At 37.7% G+C, this 17,525-nt stretch overlaps 1 protein-coding gene across 1 annotated transcript; it reads right to left on the reverse strand.

Annotated features, from left to right (window-relative positions):
* Window positions 1-8,375: 8,375 nt before the first annotated feature.
* LOC139725721 (progestin and adipoQ receptor family member 3-like) lies at window positions 8,376-17,522 on the reverse strand. The gene is made up of 7 exons (XM_071636804.1): window positions 17,481-17,522; window positions 14,890-15,072; window positions 12,846-13,008; window positions 12,023-12,175; window positions 10,634-10,831; window positions 9,678-9,768; window positions 8,376-8,964 (listed from the first exon to the last, which is right to left on the reverse strand). The coding sequence occupies exons 2-7, from the start codon at window positions 15,054-15,056 to the stop codon at window positions 8,825-8,827; spliced, it is 912 nt and encodes a 303-aa protein (XP_071492905.1). The 5' UTR covers window positions 15,057-15,072; window positions 17,481-17,522; the 3' UTR covers window positions 8,376-8,824.
* Between the last annotated feature and the right edge of the window lie 3 nt (window positions 17,523-17,525).

Raw genomic sequence — 17,525 nt, forward strand, 5'->3', positions numbered from 1 at the left:
CCGAGGACAAGAAATGTCTCCCTCACTTGACCGGTCGTGTACAGGGCGTCAGGGTTATGGGGAGATCACTGATCGCACTACATAGAGATCAGTGCGGTAGATCTTGATACATATGACTATAGTTTTGTCACTTTTCTGAAGTGAATGTAAAGAGTTTCAGTGCAAAAACAAAAAAACAAACCAAAAAAAAAAAAAACACGACGGTGTATATAAACACATCCATATTAATCTCCTTGATATATCTGAGATTGAATCTGCTGAAAAAAAAATCATTAGAATATATGTGATAATTTCCATAATACATGTATTTTCAAAAATATTTCGTTATGTAACACGTGCCATATATCATTGAAAAGATTTGATTTTCTTCTTCTATTTGATGATGACTACACTTAAAACACTTTGAAAATGGCATTTATCTGTTTTGCCATATTTTCCTTTTTCATATGTTAATCATTAATTAGGCCTAAACTTGTTTTAAAGAAAACCTGTAAGAATAAGACAAACCTATTCATACTGTTATATCCATATACATGCTGTGTTGGTGTAGTGTAAGTGTTTGCACATTTTGTTGGGGTGATTTCCTCTCCAAAGCAAGGTAGTGTGCTATCTGTGACAAAGCATAAAGTTTAGAAAGGTCAAAATAAATGGAAAAGTTAACTCTACACAATCTTCTGTCAAAATGAATAGAATCATAATAAACTAGAAAAGCACTCAGAGAGCGCAGACCTCCACCAAGCAGCTACTTTCCACCGAGGAGATTTTACTCCTCTCCACCCCTGGGGAAAAGCTCTTTGGGTTCTTCCATAGAGATCAGTGATTTCCACCCATAGGTCTACATGCTGAAAAATCGCCCGATTTCCCAATATAGAAGCCTTTGTTATGTCACAAACCCTCAGCTGCGCAGCGCGCCTCACCCTAGCAGAAAGTGGAGCACGCACTTTAGTGCGCGTTTGAAAACCTCAAAAATGCGCAACTTGAACTAACAAGTTCATTGACCCTACCTGTCAAAATATCAAAAAATCCTTCATAAATTCCTCCAAAATTCTCAGATCACAACCAAAATTTAATCATTTGTATTAAACTTGTGTCATTCTCAACCTTTCCTGTATAAGTTTCATCCAAATCCGTTTACTACTTTTCGAGTTATTTTGCCCAGGGACAAACAAACAAACAAACAAACAAACCAACAGTAACGAAAACATAACCTCCCCCCTTGGCGGAGGTAAATATACTACACTCCCTGGGAACAGACGAAAACTGTTGGTATCATCCTGGTCACATCTACAGTATGCAAAATGGTGTGAAGCAGATTTACTAACTGTTGTTGTAAAACAACATTAAAACCATACATGTTCTCAAAAGGCAAAAAAGAAATGATATTCATCATTTTTCTTTGTTAAAGTTCACTTAGATGCTCAAGCAAGTCTTCTTAACAAAAAAAAAACACAAAAAAAACTGTGTGAATGACACCATAAATCACTCAACAGCCCAGTCACATAATTTTATTTCATAGTCTGTTGATAAAAACATGCAATTTCACCCTTAACTGGTTGAGGACGAGTCCCAAGTATATTCGGGTAGGTGTCTATGGGAAATGCATGTTGTACGTAGTAAAATCAGCCCGTCCTCAACAGGTTAACAAGCATCAAGACTCCACACCTACATGTGTGAAAGTCAATCCCCAGTCACTTTGAGGTTATCTCCCTAAATGTCTCACAGTTACAATCTAGTTTCTAGACACATTTAAAAAACAAGCTCTTTTGGCCGTCTGAAAGGTCCCCATGTTTTAATCAAAATGTGATTGCCTTCATATCACAATAAGAAATGATCTTTCAAATGTCTTGCACTCAATAGTGCCTGCATAGCTCATAACTTACATACAATACATGGTTGTGTAAAGTCGTATCAGGGCAATTACTCCCTGGCTTAAATACTGGCTAGTGATAAGGTTAGAGTAAAGATTAGGGTTAGGGTTAGGGTATAGAGTATGGGTTAGGGTTAGGATCAGGTCCAGTATTAGGATTAGGGTTAGGGTCAGGGGAAGGGTTCGGGCTAATTGCCCAGGGGGTAATTGCCCTAGACCCATGTAAACCATAATACATGTAATGCATTTCTCCACATGCACGCTCATACAATGTAAAATGTTTGTGTAATATCATACATTAGAGATCAAGAATGTTTGTCTCATTATGTTTTATAGGCGCTAATGTTTGTATTGTCTTAAAGGGTGACCTATGTGTGAAGGTTGTTCAGACGAGTAGAAACTCTATCTAGGCAGTATCCGTACTCTGTCATAATCTGTTTAACTAACCCGATCTAATTTTTATGGGTTTCTCTATGAGACAAATGGAAAAAGAAAACAAAAGTGAAAGTGAATTTCAGGTCCAAAGAAGCAGCTTTCTTGCTGTAAAAGATTGTCAACAATGTGTTTATTAAAGGCACACAATCGTGGCGAGTGGTTTGTGCGGCACGGAGACGAACGCAACATGCTGCCTCCCCCATTCTGTATCAAATGTAGTGACCCCGAATGAGAATAGCGCTGGCTCAATTGGTCAGCGAAAAACACGCTAGACTACAAGAGCTCTGTGCTACAAATCTCCTAACCCAAAATGGCTGTCTGAGCGAGCCCTGAGAGCTTCCGAATGGACGCACACTCTCAGTGCGCGTGCACATGAAGAGAGGCCAAAAGAGCCATGCGTCTTCTGGCCTCTCTCCTCCAATCACCGCAGCTCGCGGTCACAATGTTTGTGTATGATGCGTACACACACACGCACACACACACGTGTCTCAGTCAGTGGCAGCATTTTCCCACACGTTTATGGATATAGCACCGAGTCTGGCATTGTGCAATTGCATGCCCAAACTTCGGTCGTTCGGAGTTTACGTACCATAAGGGATGACGATCGTATGCCTTTAAAATGACAGTCCACTAACAAACAAAAAATATTTGCAGATGAAACTAAAAATCAACCTCCATCTGACAAACAACCCTTGGTTGACAGTTTGTCTGAGTTCTTTATTTTTGTCATTGTGAAGACTTCTTTTGTTCACTAAACACATAATGAAATACAATGACCACATCCAGCATTGAACAACAAAAACAACATTGTCTTGGAACAGTAGAATACATACCCATCCTATGACAAATGCAATAAATTACTTTTTCATATCAAAAGCTATCAAAGTATGATACCTCTGAAATGTTGAATATATTACATAGTTTGACTTTCACACACATTCTGAGTTGCATTTTGATAACATCTTTGTCTATTCAAAGCACAAACAACAGTGTTAATCCACTGCAGCATGGAGGCAGACTCTTCTACATTACAGAACCATACTAAAAGTATAGGCTATAGAGCAAATAATGTTCAGATGGAGAGATTATCACTAACATCTTGGTTGATCAGCACTTAGTAATATGATACTAAGCACTTATCGAATGTTATATGTTATCATATTATTATAAAAAACAAACCATAAATAATGAGTAAACGGTAAGGGAATTCTAAGTGAGAGAGAAAGAGCAAGAAAACATTGACATGCACCAAGTCCTTAAACTGCTCGTTTGAATGCAAAACAAACTTGTATCTATGATCTATTTTAGAGGCAGAGACATCATAAATGAACCGTCATACTCTATATATATCTTCTTTAAACCTGCAAAATTATCATAAATTTTGCGTTAAGTGAAATGGGCCGAATGCATAAAACAAGCAATTGCTTCAAGCAAAAGCACAAGCTCGTCTAGCAAAAGGTCTAGCTCAAGCAATTGCTTAAATCCATATGCATAATCTTTTGCTTATGCCAATACCTTTTGCTTGTCCCGCACAAGCAATTGCTTGAGTTTTCAACAAAAGGGATGTCACGCCTGTGCGAACACAAGAACAAAGGCGAGTGTGGCAGCATGTATTTGAAAGGGCATGTGTGTGTGGAAACGTTTCCTGACATAGCAGAAGAGCTATGAAATGCACACACAGACACATACACACACATCTATACACACACACACGTATTACTGGCTGATTCCCATCACTGCACCTTACAGCAGCCCGGATCTGCCAGATCGTACGTGGAGAGAGGTCTCCTCGCTCTCCACTGAAGTCAGACATCCTACCTGTTTTTCATCACATTTTGCGTGCTAACCACTGGACATTCCCGTTGTTGAAATGAAAAAGTTTCTTACACTACTTATGAGTAATTTCTTGTAGATTTATACCACTCCTTCACAAGTGTGGTCTTTCTTTCATAAATATGAAAATGATACTTAACAGGGAACGTTCCGGTTAAGCAAAAGCTCAAGCTCATTTTACAGAGCTTCGAAAATCGTAAGCAATTGCTAGCAAGAACTAGCAAATGGTATGTTTTATGCATACGTTTTTAAAAGGGCATTGTAAGCAAATGCTTGGTCTCTAAGCAATTGCTTGCGGGCAGCAAGCAATAGCTTGTGCTTGCTAGCAAAAGCTTCTGCTTGCAAGCAATTGCTCGTTTTTATGCATACAGATTCGAGTAAAAGGCCAGCACAAGCAATTGCTAGCGTTTATGCATTCGGCCCAATGTCACGCACATAATTGCATGTTTGTGCGTACATATCATATATCATATGTACCATGCCCCATGAAGAAATTATTTAAGTACCAGGCTTTACTGCTACTGGAGTGCTGCAAAACCAGAAACATTCAAAAATGTTCCTGTGCATTCTAATTTCATGAATTTCGCAAGAGCTGAGATTCGCAAATTAAAATGCGTGTGAAAGTTCTTGTCTGCACTAAATGCATTGAATGCTCGTGGCAATTAGCGAAACTGTCATGCTGCATATAAGGTCATCGGCTCCAATTCATGAAAAAATTTCATGCTGCGAAAATACATGTATCTTGCTTTACAGTATGTCTTTTTTTTTTCACATAAGTGACAAATTTCCGAACTCTAGACTGGAACAATGATTTCTTTTTATCTGTTGTTTCCCTTTTCACAGTACTGTTTAGACGGATACAATATGGATGCATACATAGGTACTGTATACGCTGAATATTTCGCGAGGTTTTTATTTTCGCAAATTTTGCGAGTCAGGTGCTATTCGCGAAATTAAAGACACGCGAAAACATTGACTCTGCTCCCGATGTGAATGTGACGCATGTGTGTACACTTCTCCGTTTAGTACAGGACTCCACGATCGCAAATTTAACCACTCACGAAGTCGTCGGGAATTCCCGATTCGCGAAAATTTAGACTCGGGAAATATATGGCATATACAGTAGATGACCACAGACAAATTGATAATTCTCTCAACCTCAAACTGTGGAGAAGCTTCTCTCATGTGATAGATGTGCACACATGTATAGCACATTCAGAAGCACTTAATGGGCACAAATATGGCAATATGTGCAAGTTGCAACAGATTTGCATAGTTTAGTGGCTAAGTTGTTTGACCGTATAATCTGTAATGATATGATTGAATACATCAATGTCACCTCGAATATGGAGGAAATTCCAATTTAAGCAAAGCTTACGATATCAGACAGATTAATGTTTATGAGCCCTGAGCTCTGATGTGTGACTGATGTTTATCTAAAAGCAGTTACAGATACCAAGGGTAGTCAATAGCCAGATAGCCTTTTAGTGCATCCATGTAACAGCATTAAATGAAGGACCTGATGTACAGGCCTCCAACGAACATATACCCACATTTAATAGCTATGCAAAAGAGGTATATAAAGGTGTAAAAACAGTTTCAAATGGTTTGTACTCCTGATAAATTAATAATGATGATAATGATACTACCACTTACTACCTACTACTACTACTACTACTACTACTACTGCTGCTGCTGCTGCTGCTGCTACTACTACTACTACTACTACTACTGCTACTACTACTACTTGTACTACTACTACTGCTGCTGCTGCTACTAGAGAAAAGGACAAAATACATGTAACTCATGACAATCTGAACATAGCTGTTTACAATCCTCCTGCAGTAGACTGTGTGTCCTGAGTGACAGAGATGATCTGATGCATAACTGACAGTGAAGTATAAATTAGTTTCTTAAACATTACAACCTTAAAATCCAAATGAGAGTACTGGGTACTAAACTATAATGCACACTCTTCATCTTCCATACGCTACAATGAAGTCATTTTTGGATTGCAGAAAGGTCACATTGGGCTACAATGTGGTCCTTCAGGCAAAGATCAGGGGGGTGCTTCATCAACGTTTGTCAGCACTGACAATTTCAGCAAAATCCTTGGTTTTGATTGGATGAGATGCTCTGGTCACTGACTGTTACTATGGTGATTGTCAGTGCTGACAACTTGTCAGTGCTGACAAACGTTGATGAAACACCCCCCAGGTCTCTTTGAGTTCAGTGAGGTAAGTTTGGGCCATAATTAGGATATTTGACCTTTGATTTATGAGCGATCTCTTACTAGGAGGCTACTTTGTGGTCTGCCATTGAGTGATAAAGATTTGGAAGAGCACAAATAGTACAAAAATCACTGATGAATGATTGACTGGTAAAACTACACTGACCAAGATATAAATATAAAAGAAACACAGAAAATTTGAAAGCTGTCTGGGAAAATCAGTAACAGAAAAAGGAAGCAAAACAAAATACATGGATACCTTGCTGAAACGAGCTTGCTTTAACAATGAGATACCGCTTGTAACGAGGTAAATTTGGCGGTTCTGAATTTCACATTACTGTATTTACATGCTCCTGTTTTTAGCACATTTACAAGTACCAGTTATAACGAAACAGAATCAGCTGTCCCAATGACCTCCTTATATCAAGGTTTCCCTGTAACATTAAAATATCACACAAAAATTTGCTCAAGCTATGTAATACATAAAAGAGGTAAATGAAACAACTGCAACATCACTGCAGACAATGTTGTACATTAAGACGGAAGCATTGCTTTTGTGCATATTCCATAAACATGTCGCCTTACTCCTGCAAAATCAGAAAAAATAAGATTTTGCAAAACAACTTATCCTAAATGCTACATCTTTTGATATCAAATGGCAATAGAGTATGACAGGAATCAGCTCATGAATTGAATATCAATGTCTCATTCACAGGTTTTTAAATCACAATAGGAGGTGGTATTATGCTGCAATATACTGTACACAAGATTTATAAGAATTATTGTATTTAACGGTATAATCATGAGTGATTTCCTTTTTTAAGCCAGTTTTTAACTCTCAAGTCTTAGCACCATATTCACTAAACATCAATGATGATAAATTGCTTGACATGCAAATTAGGGAAAATTACCAGAAAAAAAAATCTAGTCATCCCATACATACAACATACATCAGTGTAGTTACAATTATTCCAAGACAACTTTTCTGATGCCAGTAATTGTAGTTCAATATCAATTGAATATTATAAAGGGTAGTTGGAATGTTTCACTACTTGAGTTTCAGTAAGAAGTTGACAAGTACTCAACACTTTGTTGCCTGCAGATGTGATGATGAAAACACTGAAGGTCAACTGGTCAATATTCTTACTATTTTTTCAGATCTCAGCTGCATTTCATCAAGACATTAACTAAGCATTCGAGGTTAATTATATCACACCCAAGAAGATAAGCTACAAGACAGATAGCATATCCTGCAATGTCCTACAGCTTTAACACTCTGTCCTGATACTATACTTCACTACATCACACTTCATTTTTATTACACTACATTACAATGGACTACACTACACTACACTACACTATGCTATACTACACTACACTACACTACACTACACTACACTATACTACACTACACTACACTACACTATACTACACTACACTACCCTACCCTATACTAATGTCTGAACTACACTAAACTATACCTGACTTGGCGGATACCGGCGCTGTACAAGACTTCATCATCATCACTTAACCATTGATCTATTGTAAGCAAGACTGTTAGACATCTTCTTAATCTATATATCTGAGAATGGTTTCATGACAGAAAAAACTCAAGCAGGATCCCTTTAGGCCTGGGAGGGACTTCACTGTATGTTCATTTCCATGGACAGTACATCACTGTATGCCCAGTGAAAATTGCAAGCACATCATATTGGTTGCATACAAATAAAATGGTTGATGTAAATTGAACAAAAAGAGTTAGAGTATCCGCTTTAAATCGAGGAGTCATAAATGGAGCTCATTAACATTCTATATTGCAAAAGATGCAAGACAAAATGGTCCAAATCACTTCCATGGACAGTACATCATTGTATGCCCAGTGAAAATTAGCAGCACATTGTATTGGTTGCATACAAATAAAATGGTTGATGTTAATTGAACAAAAAGAGTTAGAGTGTCCACTTTAAATCGAGGTGTCATAAATGGAGCTCATTAACATTCTATATTGCAAAAGGTTGCAAGACAAAATGGTCCAAATCACTTCCATGGACAGTACATCATTGTATGCCCATTGAAAATTAGCAGCACATCATATTGGTTGCATACAAATAAAATAGTTGATGTGAATTGAACAAAAAGAGTTAGAGTGTCCACTTTAAATCGAGGAGTCATAAATGGAGCTCATTAACATTCTATATTGCAAAAGGGTGCAAGACAAAATGGTCCAAATCACTTCCACGGACAGTACATCATTGTATGCCCAGTGAAAATTAAAAGCACATCATATTAGTTGCACACAAATAAAATGGTTGATGTGAATTGAACAAAAAGAGTTAGAGTGCCCACTTTAAATCGAGGAGTCATAAATGGAGCTCATTAACATCCTATATTGCATAAGGGTGCGAGACAAAATGGTCCAAATCTTGGATTTTCGGCAATGAGTTGATGTTGAAACCTGGCTATGTGCCTAGCCCACTGCATACATCAAAGTTGTGCGTGTATTCCATCATGACGACCCCAGTCTGGTGCCACCATAGAAACGCTATGACAACCAGGATATGCCACAACTGATGGCTGCTCCCTATGTAATCCAATTTACCTGCACAATCAAAATAACAGGTACACATGCATGACAACACTTTATCTATAGTTAACCCATGCAAAATAAGTACAGTATAGTGAATGTGCCCACAAAACAGCAATTACGGGAAAGGCCAAGGTATGGTGGACTGTTATAATGATCACTGTTATAACGAAAATTTCAATACAACGAATTATAAAAATTTTGGTTGCATAATCAGCATGTATATAACTTTATGTACTTTACTGTTTGGATATGAAACAATTTTGATATAATGAAAAAAAAAAATGCTGGTCCCAGGGACTTCCTTTAATAATGGAGGTCACCTGTATGCTAAGTTAGGTGCACATGCATGACAACACTAAATCTATAGTTCACTCATTCAAAATAACTACAGCCTGGTGAATAGATTTTCATAACATCAGTCGATTTGGACAGGTAAATTATGATGTATGTTTGGTTTTCAAGTTCACATCTTATTCATGTTACTCGATAATGACTCCTTCAACAATTCTTGACCCTATTTCAGTTTGGATATCAAATGATTGTCTAAAGTAGAGGCATAAAACCACTGTGGTCTAATGACAGAAAATGTATGTCCCTTTCCACTAATGCTGCCCAATGTTTGAAAAAAGACATTAATAATCCACCACATTACTATTTCCACTACTCTAAGGTTGTCTGACAGAAGTGAAAATCATCTTAGGAGTACACCTTACCATCTCACCTACCTGGAAAGCAGATTTCAGGAAATTTTGTGGCAAAGAAAACCAGGGCTGTAAATCCCAGTAAATACAGCACAACAACTCGAGGTAGCATCATCTAGAAACACGAGAATGGAAACATTAACACTGCTTTGCAAGATATCATGGAATGTTTTGGATGCACACTTTGTGACCTGATGACCTGCCAAATGTTCAAATAGAAGAAAGGTAACTTTGTCAATATTAACTTTCAGATATGCTGCAGTATCCTTTCCAAAGTTTACTATAAAGTTTCCATTGACAATAGTATCATAGCTATGCACTTTATCAAAAATGACTAGAAATATTCTAACTTCTATTTCTCGTACAAGGTGCAAGAGAGAACTTGCCTACAAAGTTTCCGTTGGAAAAGAGCTATTTGGTATCAGTTTTCTTTGTAAACATTCTACTAAACATACTACTAAATACTGTAAGGGATAAAATCATTTACATGAGAAATTCTCTTTTGAATAAAATGCAAATATTGCTTAGCAATAAACAAATTCTGTTCCAGCATGTCCATATCATTATCATAAACATGATAAAATTATGACATTTGATCATCAACAACAAGCATAACTTTTGCTTTTGCCATTTATAGGTAATGGACATGATATACCACTTATCAAATATCTTGCTTGTGTAAATATCTCCACCTGAATTCATCTTTCAAGCTGAGGAAGAAGACAATTTCATATAGAACATTTGCTATTCTTTTAAATATCCGGTAATCCAAAATTGATTTGAGCTTCAACCAACCTCTATCGTTAGTCTTGACAGGTCCACGGGATGGAGAATATCACCAAGGTTGGTACAAGCTCAAGAAGTTTGGCTTGTGCTTTCCCAGTTAATTAAAGTTTTCCTTACTAATGAATTAAAAAGTTTTATTGATGCACTGAACAAAATCCTCGCCAAATGTACGCCTTTCCGAGTCATTTCATTACCTTCACAATGGGAGTGTTCAGTCCCCCATACAGGTAGACCCAGTGAATGGTGGGGGCTAGGCCGAACCCCACCATGGCTGTAAAGAGCATGAGGCGGCGTGTGTACCAGTGTGCCGTCAGGAAGCGCGGGTGCATCTGAACGACGAACGTGACCAGGATGAGAGCCGTTGCGATCATCAAGTAGATGTCCCTCCAAAACTACATAAGAGGAAGCGGTTGAAGATTTTTGTAACGTGAAATTCAATCCTCATTGCCAGTTGTCAAGCAGAAGAAAATGTGGGATATGACAGAATGGTTACCTCGCCAGCACAGCAGAGCATGAAAACAAATTTGGTAATGAACTAGAAAAGCATTCAGAGAGTGCACCAAGCAGCTCATTTCTGCCGATATCGTGATTTCCACCCTATATTATAGAAAGTGCTACATTCATATCATCTGCATTATTAGATTCCTTGACCATCAAAACATACCTTTAACATTGTACCTGGTTATCAATGATATCATTATTAGTTTAAAAGTTATTAAAAAATGGCCCTATTTCACAATGATTAAGAATCCTTCACAAAATTTACAAAAATTCTTGGATCAAGATGATTATCCGGATCACTACCAGAATTTAATCATCTGTTCCTTGTGTCATTATCAACTTTTCCAGAAAATGTAGTCCAAATCTGTTCACTTTTTTGAGTTGTTTTGCAAACAAATAAACAGGCAAATCAATGCCAGCAAAAAGATAGCATCCTTGGTGGATATGAATAGGCATAAAGATGATGAACACAAAGGATGCCCACATTGGGGACAGAGAATGATATATTAACATTATTGTCATTTCATATGAGGGCCACTTTCAAGTGAGATATTTGCAAGCTACAAAGCATATCATACCAATGCTTGTTTAAAATGAAAACAATCACAAAACAGAAAAGCAGTGAGTCTATCAACAGTATGTGTTAAAATAGGTCCTCAACCTTTGAGTGCTTTGATGCAGAATATCTGAAAAGAGAGTTCCTTACATCTTTAGTTGTATATTCTGTCTTAGTGTACAAAATTCATCATGCATGCATGCATGCATATTTGTTTAACTTTAACAGTCACAAATAGGCTTATGTGTACACTGTATTCAATCTATATGGAATTGATTATATCTAAGAAGCAAAGGATTAATTTACAACTAGCCTTGCGAATAAAACTCTGAGAGTGAGTTGCATACTGTTTGAGACATACATGCACCTACAGTATCAATATAAACGATGTGCTACATATGACTCTAAGTGCAGTTCATGCCCATCTGGTCCTACTGTGGGTAAACACATTTATTGGACAGTTACTCATGTTGAAGACAGGGATCCTATAAAGAGTAAACACAATCAAATGAACAAGAATACTTACTGTGAAGCAGCAGTATGCATAGTAGATGCCTGGAATATAGCACCCAAGGATTCCAACGGATATCCCAGCGAGATCGATGCTAAACCAGCGTTTGTACACATCCTCGTTGGCACCGGAAAAGAGGTGGTAGCCGGCTGACGCAAACATGGCAAACTGCGGGTTTCAAATGTTTGAAAATGCAAAACAAAACAAACATAATCTTGGGGAAAATAAAATACAGAGCTAATCATTTACAGAGTAGTTACCTCATTCATAGAATGGAGTTTAAAAAGCCCACATACAAGCAAGAACATTAATTTCATGAAAGAACATTCTATCTACAAAATATACATGAAGCCAAGCATGCAAAATTAGATACTGGCGAAAGGGAATCATATCAATATAAACACACTAAAGATTATCAATTTTGTTCTTAATTTGTACTCTTTTTCCTCATATTTAAAACATGTTAACAGTGAGAGAAGCTCAAAATATTTTTGAAAAGCCCTCTAAAATGCCAAAATTTCTAGCAGAGTGTTCTGCACACAAAACCCTAAAGTGAGATGTTGAACAATACACCTCAGACATTTCATCAGCACAATGAGCAAGTAGTGAAGATGTTACACGTCTACACATCTTTTCATAAAACAGAGAAAACACTGTGGCAGAATTTCATATTTGATCAAAAAAGTTAGAATATATGTATCAGCATCTTCACAGCACCTCCAAGATACAGAACTGTTGGCAGCTCTGTACACATGTATATATGGCAGCATTATTAGGGGGACAAGTATGAATAATGTTGCATCAAACTCTACACATGAAAATAATGCAGATTTCTAACCTGATAGCAGGCTAAGAAGCCTGTGTAGATGACATGATCGAACGTTGACCCCTGGTAGTATGGAATCACGACAGTGTTGTCGTAGATGGTAAGCCCAAGAAAGAGGAAGAATCCAAAGATATGGGTCCACACATTGAGCGTCTCATTGGACCAGCGACACAAACTGGAGCCACACAAATCGATACAAAAGAGAAAGCGTTGCTATGTAATACTTACACACAGTTTCAATTTCACCTGCTACAAAATTAGACCTGCTGCAACACAAATTTTATGCACAATGAACAGTTGAAAGAAAACAAATAATGAGGTGATAAAACATACTGGAACATCTAAAAAAATATAAACTTTGTGATAATGACAGGTAATGCGATGCGGGGAATTATTATTGATAAGGCATGAATGTGATTGTTAAACTACATAACGTCTGTTGAGAATGAGAAGGATGTTAAGTTGCCACTAAACTAATTTCAGCTGACCATAACTCCTCATCATTTCCAGCCTCTAACAAACACAACACATATAAACAAAAGATATTCATTCTCTCTCTCTCCCCCTCCATCTCTCTCTCTCTCTCTCCCTCTCTCTCTCTCTCTCTCTCTCTCTCTCTCTCTCCTTTTCTGTTTTGATGATTAGGGGCACAGGCACCTTACAAATTTAGTCAATAAGTTTTGCAAAAGAAACATATCTCAAAGAAGAATATATCAATGTTAATATAAAGCCAGTTCATAATCAGCCCATGTAGACACTGGTACTCATTACCTTTTTTTACTAGTGTAACAATTTATGGCAGTCATGTTCAAACAAAGAATTAACTTGCATAGACTGGATGACCAAAATGGTCCATCAATTTACACTTTGAGAAGCATCAGCTTCATTATTTTGCATTGACTTTAACAATCTTTTCCTATCAATATTGCAAAATTCTATACTTTAGTGAAACTGTTGCTGTCAGGTGGAAGTGCTGGCAAGCACCATTCATTTCAGTGAATAACATGACTGTGGATAACATCAAAAATCATTACATCACAGATGTGATGTCCTGATTTCAAGTGAATCTGAAAAACATCATGTCTGTTGGTACAAATGATCTTTTACTGCTTATGAATGCACAAAGTGGAACTTTGTGTCAATTACAGAGATGTTATAGTATCGGTTGAGGTGAGGATTCAGCTTTTATCCCATTGAGGATGGGCTGATTTTGCTATCAACACACATTTCCCACAGACACTTGCCCGAGTATACTCGGGACTCGTCCTCAACAGGATAACAGTATGTGAGACACTTTGAAACCACTTTATGAAATGTTAAAGGGCATACTATTCTAGAGGGACTCAAAGCTTATAATGCATGATGAAAATCAGTTTTGAAATGGCCGAGACATCCAAAAACAAAGTAAAACAAAGCTATCCTAATGAAAGGTGGGTCCCCCCTTTAATTATGATCACTTTGTTTTGAATATCCCAACCATTTCAAACCCAATCTTCATCAGATTAACATTAAATTCCTCTTAGAACTAGCTTTATGCTCTTTCAAATTTCATAAGAGGTTTCTCATTATCTTAAAGGGATTGTATAGTTTTGGTTGAGACCTACAATGTAATTTCAGGTTTCTAACATTTTTTGGTGAGATAATGAGAAACCTCTCGAAATGAAATATGAAAGAGCATGTAATTCTACATTGTATGAGGAATTTAACGTTTATTTGATGAAAATTGGTTTTGAAATGGCAGAGATATCAAAAAAAGAGCGATTCTAATAAAGTGTGGGACCCACACTTTATTACGATCGCTTTGTTGGACTTTGTTTTTAGATGTTTCAGTCATTCCAAACCCGATTTTCATCAAATAAACTTTGAATTCCTATTAAAATGGTATGCTCTGTACTTTATCATTTAAGTGTTTTCTTGGTATCTCACAAAAAGCTAAAAGCCCAATTCTCATCTCCACCAATACTGTACCATCCCTCATCATCAAAAAGTATAAATTGGAAACCAAAACTGTACTATTCCTGTGAAGTACATGTTTATGGAAACATAGAGTGATTACCTCTTCACACATTGCCCACTGGACAGAAAAGCTCTGTAGCCATGGGTGATGTATGGGTTTCCCTGCATAAAATGTGGAATTTCAGCATAGGAATACAAAGGCAGTGGCTTGGTGTGGTCATCTGAGAAGTTGATTGTATTTAGCGTCATATCTCGCAAGTTGATCATGGCTGCTGATGGGGCCCTTGAAAGAATGAATGACAAAAACAAAACAAAACAAAACAAAAAAAAAAAACTGTAAACTTTGCAATGCGCAATCCACCTGAATCGATCAGCTTCATATTTTGGCTTAAACTCTTGATTTTAGGTAACGGAGAAAAAAAAATGAAAAGAAGATTTTGATGTTGCAATGCACAGACTAATACAAATAGATAAATTAGTTTCACAGGGTAGCAGACATTATTATAACAAAGCCATATCCATTTCAACAAAGTTAGTATCAAAGTTGATGAATAGGGATTTAAGGAACATGCAATCATCAACTCATTACAACGCTAGACCTGATTTTAATTAGTTTTGTTTATTCTTTCTTTCTCTCAGAGAAATGAGAGAGAGAGAAAATTAACAAAACAATCAGCAACATCCACTAGACGAGAGGTATATTGCTGCCTTCATTCATCCCACAGTTCAGAACTTCAGGAACATTAAGCCATCTTAACTGCGACCAGCCCGAACGCAAAGCATTATAACTGTGCACAAGGAGCGCCCTGGAGTTAGAAGCAATCATACTCCATAGTCAATACCAACAATTCACTTAGTCACAGGTACAGAGTCACAGGTTGTTGCGTGGATGCCAGCACCCGAGATAAGCCGAGACTGAGAGGTTGGTCAGAGAATGAAGAACCCATCTCCATCGGCAAACATATGGGTAGCCGGTATTGGTAGGCCTTGCCCTTGGTCTTGTACAGCTACATTGCATATGTTACATGTAATTTTACCGCAGCAGCGACCCCATACGGACAAATACGTACCGTAAAGTGTGTTACAGCGCCCCGCGACAGGGTTACATGTAATTGTAACATTTAAAGTCAGGGTAACCCCGGGCTCTCCTTTCACTTTCAGCGCTCGGGCTGGTCGCAGTTAGTCCATCAGGGCAGCTAATAACAATACATGTATGGTTGGGTGTTCATAATACCGGCCACCTAACGTTTTTCTATCAATAGAAACGTGAAAAATCTCACAATTTGCCTGAGATTTTACTCACGTGTGGAGAAAATACTCCGGATTCACAAGCGCGCACTGAAAATGCGATCTGAGGTACGCGCTCTTAGATGGCGGCTTCGAACGCGTGGGGTGTCATTTTTTCAGCACTCAGTTGCCCTGCTCATTTCAACCGACCACCCTGACAATACGTATAAAGGGCACTTAAATGCGTTTTTTCGACAGGCCGCTGTTTTTTTTTTTCTAGCCGTCATTTTTCCCCCAATAATATTTGAATATATTTTGAATCCTTCGATATTACTTTTGAAGGACTTGAATTGATTTTCAATAGGAAACTTTTCATCGTAATTGAAATGAATTAGATGAGGCGGGTTTTTTTTCTAATTCATTTCTCGTTTCTGCATCAACTCGTACGGTCGTAGCGGGCGACAAAATGTTTATGTCATGTACATGTGTATGTGTAACGTGTGTGCACGATCGTACAAGCGGCGGTGACAATTTTGCGGTCAAAATCGTCAAATTTATTACGGAAGGATACTCTACATCAAACAACGAGTCAGCAAAGGTAGGCCTAGTTATATGTAGTTACACGATAAACCTTATTCGATTTTGCTAAATTTCGGTAATTTAGAGGGAATACTCAGTTGTTTTCGCTACATTTTACTCGGTAGCGTAGCCCAGTGAAGAATCGAACACCGTTGCGCGTAGACCCATGCGTACATTTTCTTTCTGTACGCGCAATGCCATTATCACGATTATAGTGCGCGGTCGGCCGATATGGACGCGGTCGGTGTGTTGAACACCTACCATACTCAGTCAGAATCTATACATAAACTACAGCAATCTGTGTCAACTGCTCAGTTCTGTAGACCGAGTGTAGCGTTAGAATTCTAGACTCTATATCCCACACCGTACTGAACTTCTTAACAATTAAAGGGTGTGTACAGTTCTGGTCGAGGTGTAGATTTAGCTTTTAACATTTTGCGAGATATTCAGAAACCACTCTATGAGATGTCAAAGAGCATGTAGTTCTAAGGGGTATCAAAAGTTTATTCAATGAAAATCGGTTTTGAAATGGCTGAGATATCCAAAAACAAGGGGAAACAAAGAGATCCTAATAAAGTTGGGGCATGTCGCCTTTTATTATTAGCACTTTTTGGGAAATCTCAGCCATTTGAAAACCAATTTTCATCAAATAAATGTTGAATCCTTCTTAAAATTACATGCTCTTTCATATTTCATAAGAGGCTTTTCATTATCTCACTTAGGAACGTTCAAAACATGAATCCCTACCTCAACCAGTACTGTACAGTCTCTAAGCTCAAACTCAACAAAAGCCCAAACTGGATGGCATCATGGACAATGAGTTATCACTTCGATCACCGAGTCTTGCTTTCTTACAGGTCCTGGAACTAAATTTCTCAATCTCACCTGAACCAAGCTAGCCTGCAATGGGATCACTTCCGTCTCTTCCTG

This window comes from Diadema antillarum, unplaced genomic scaffold (genome assembly GCF_040938485.1).
Source record: "Diadema antillarum isolate AM-2024a unplaced genomic scaffold, OU_Dant_1.0 seq00000057_RagTag, whole genome shotgun sequence".
Taxonomy (NCBI): Eukaryota; Metazoa; Echinodermata; class Echinoidea; order Diadematoida; family Diadematidae; genus Diadema; species Diadema antillarum.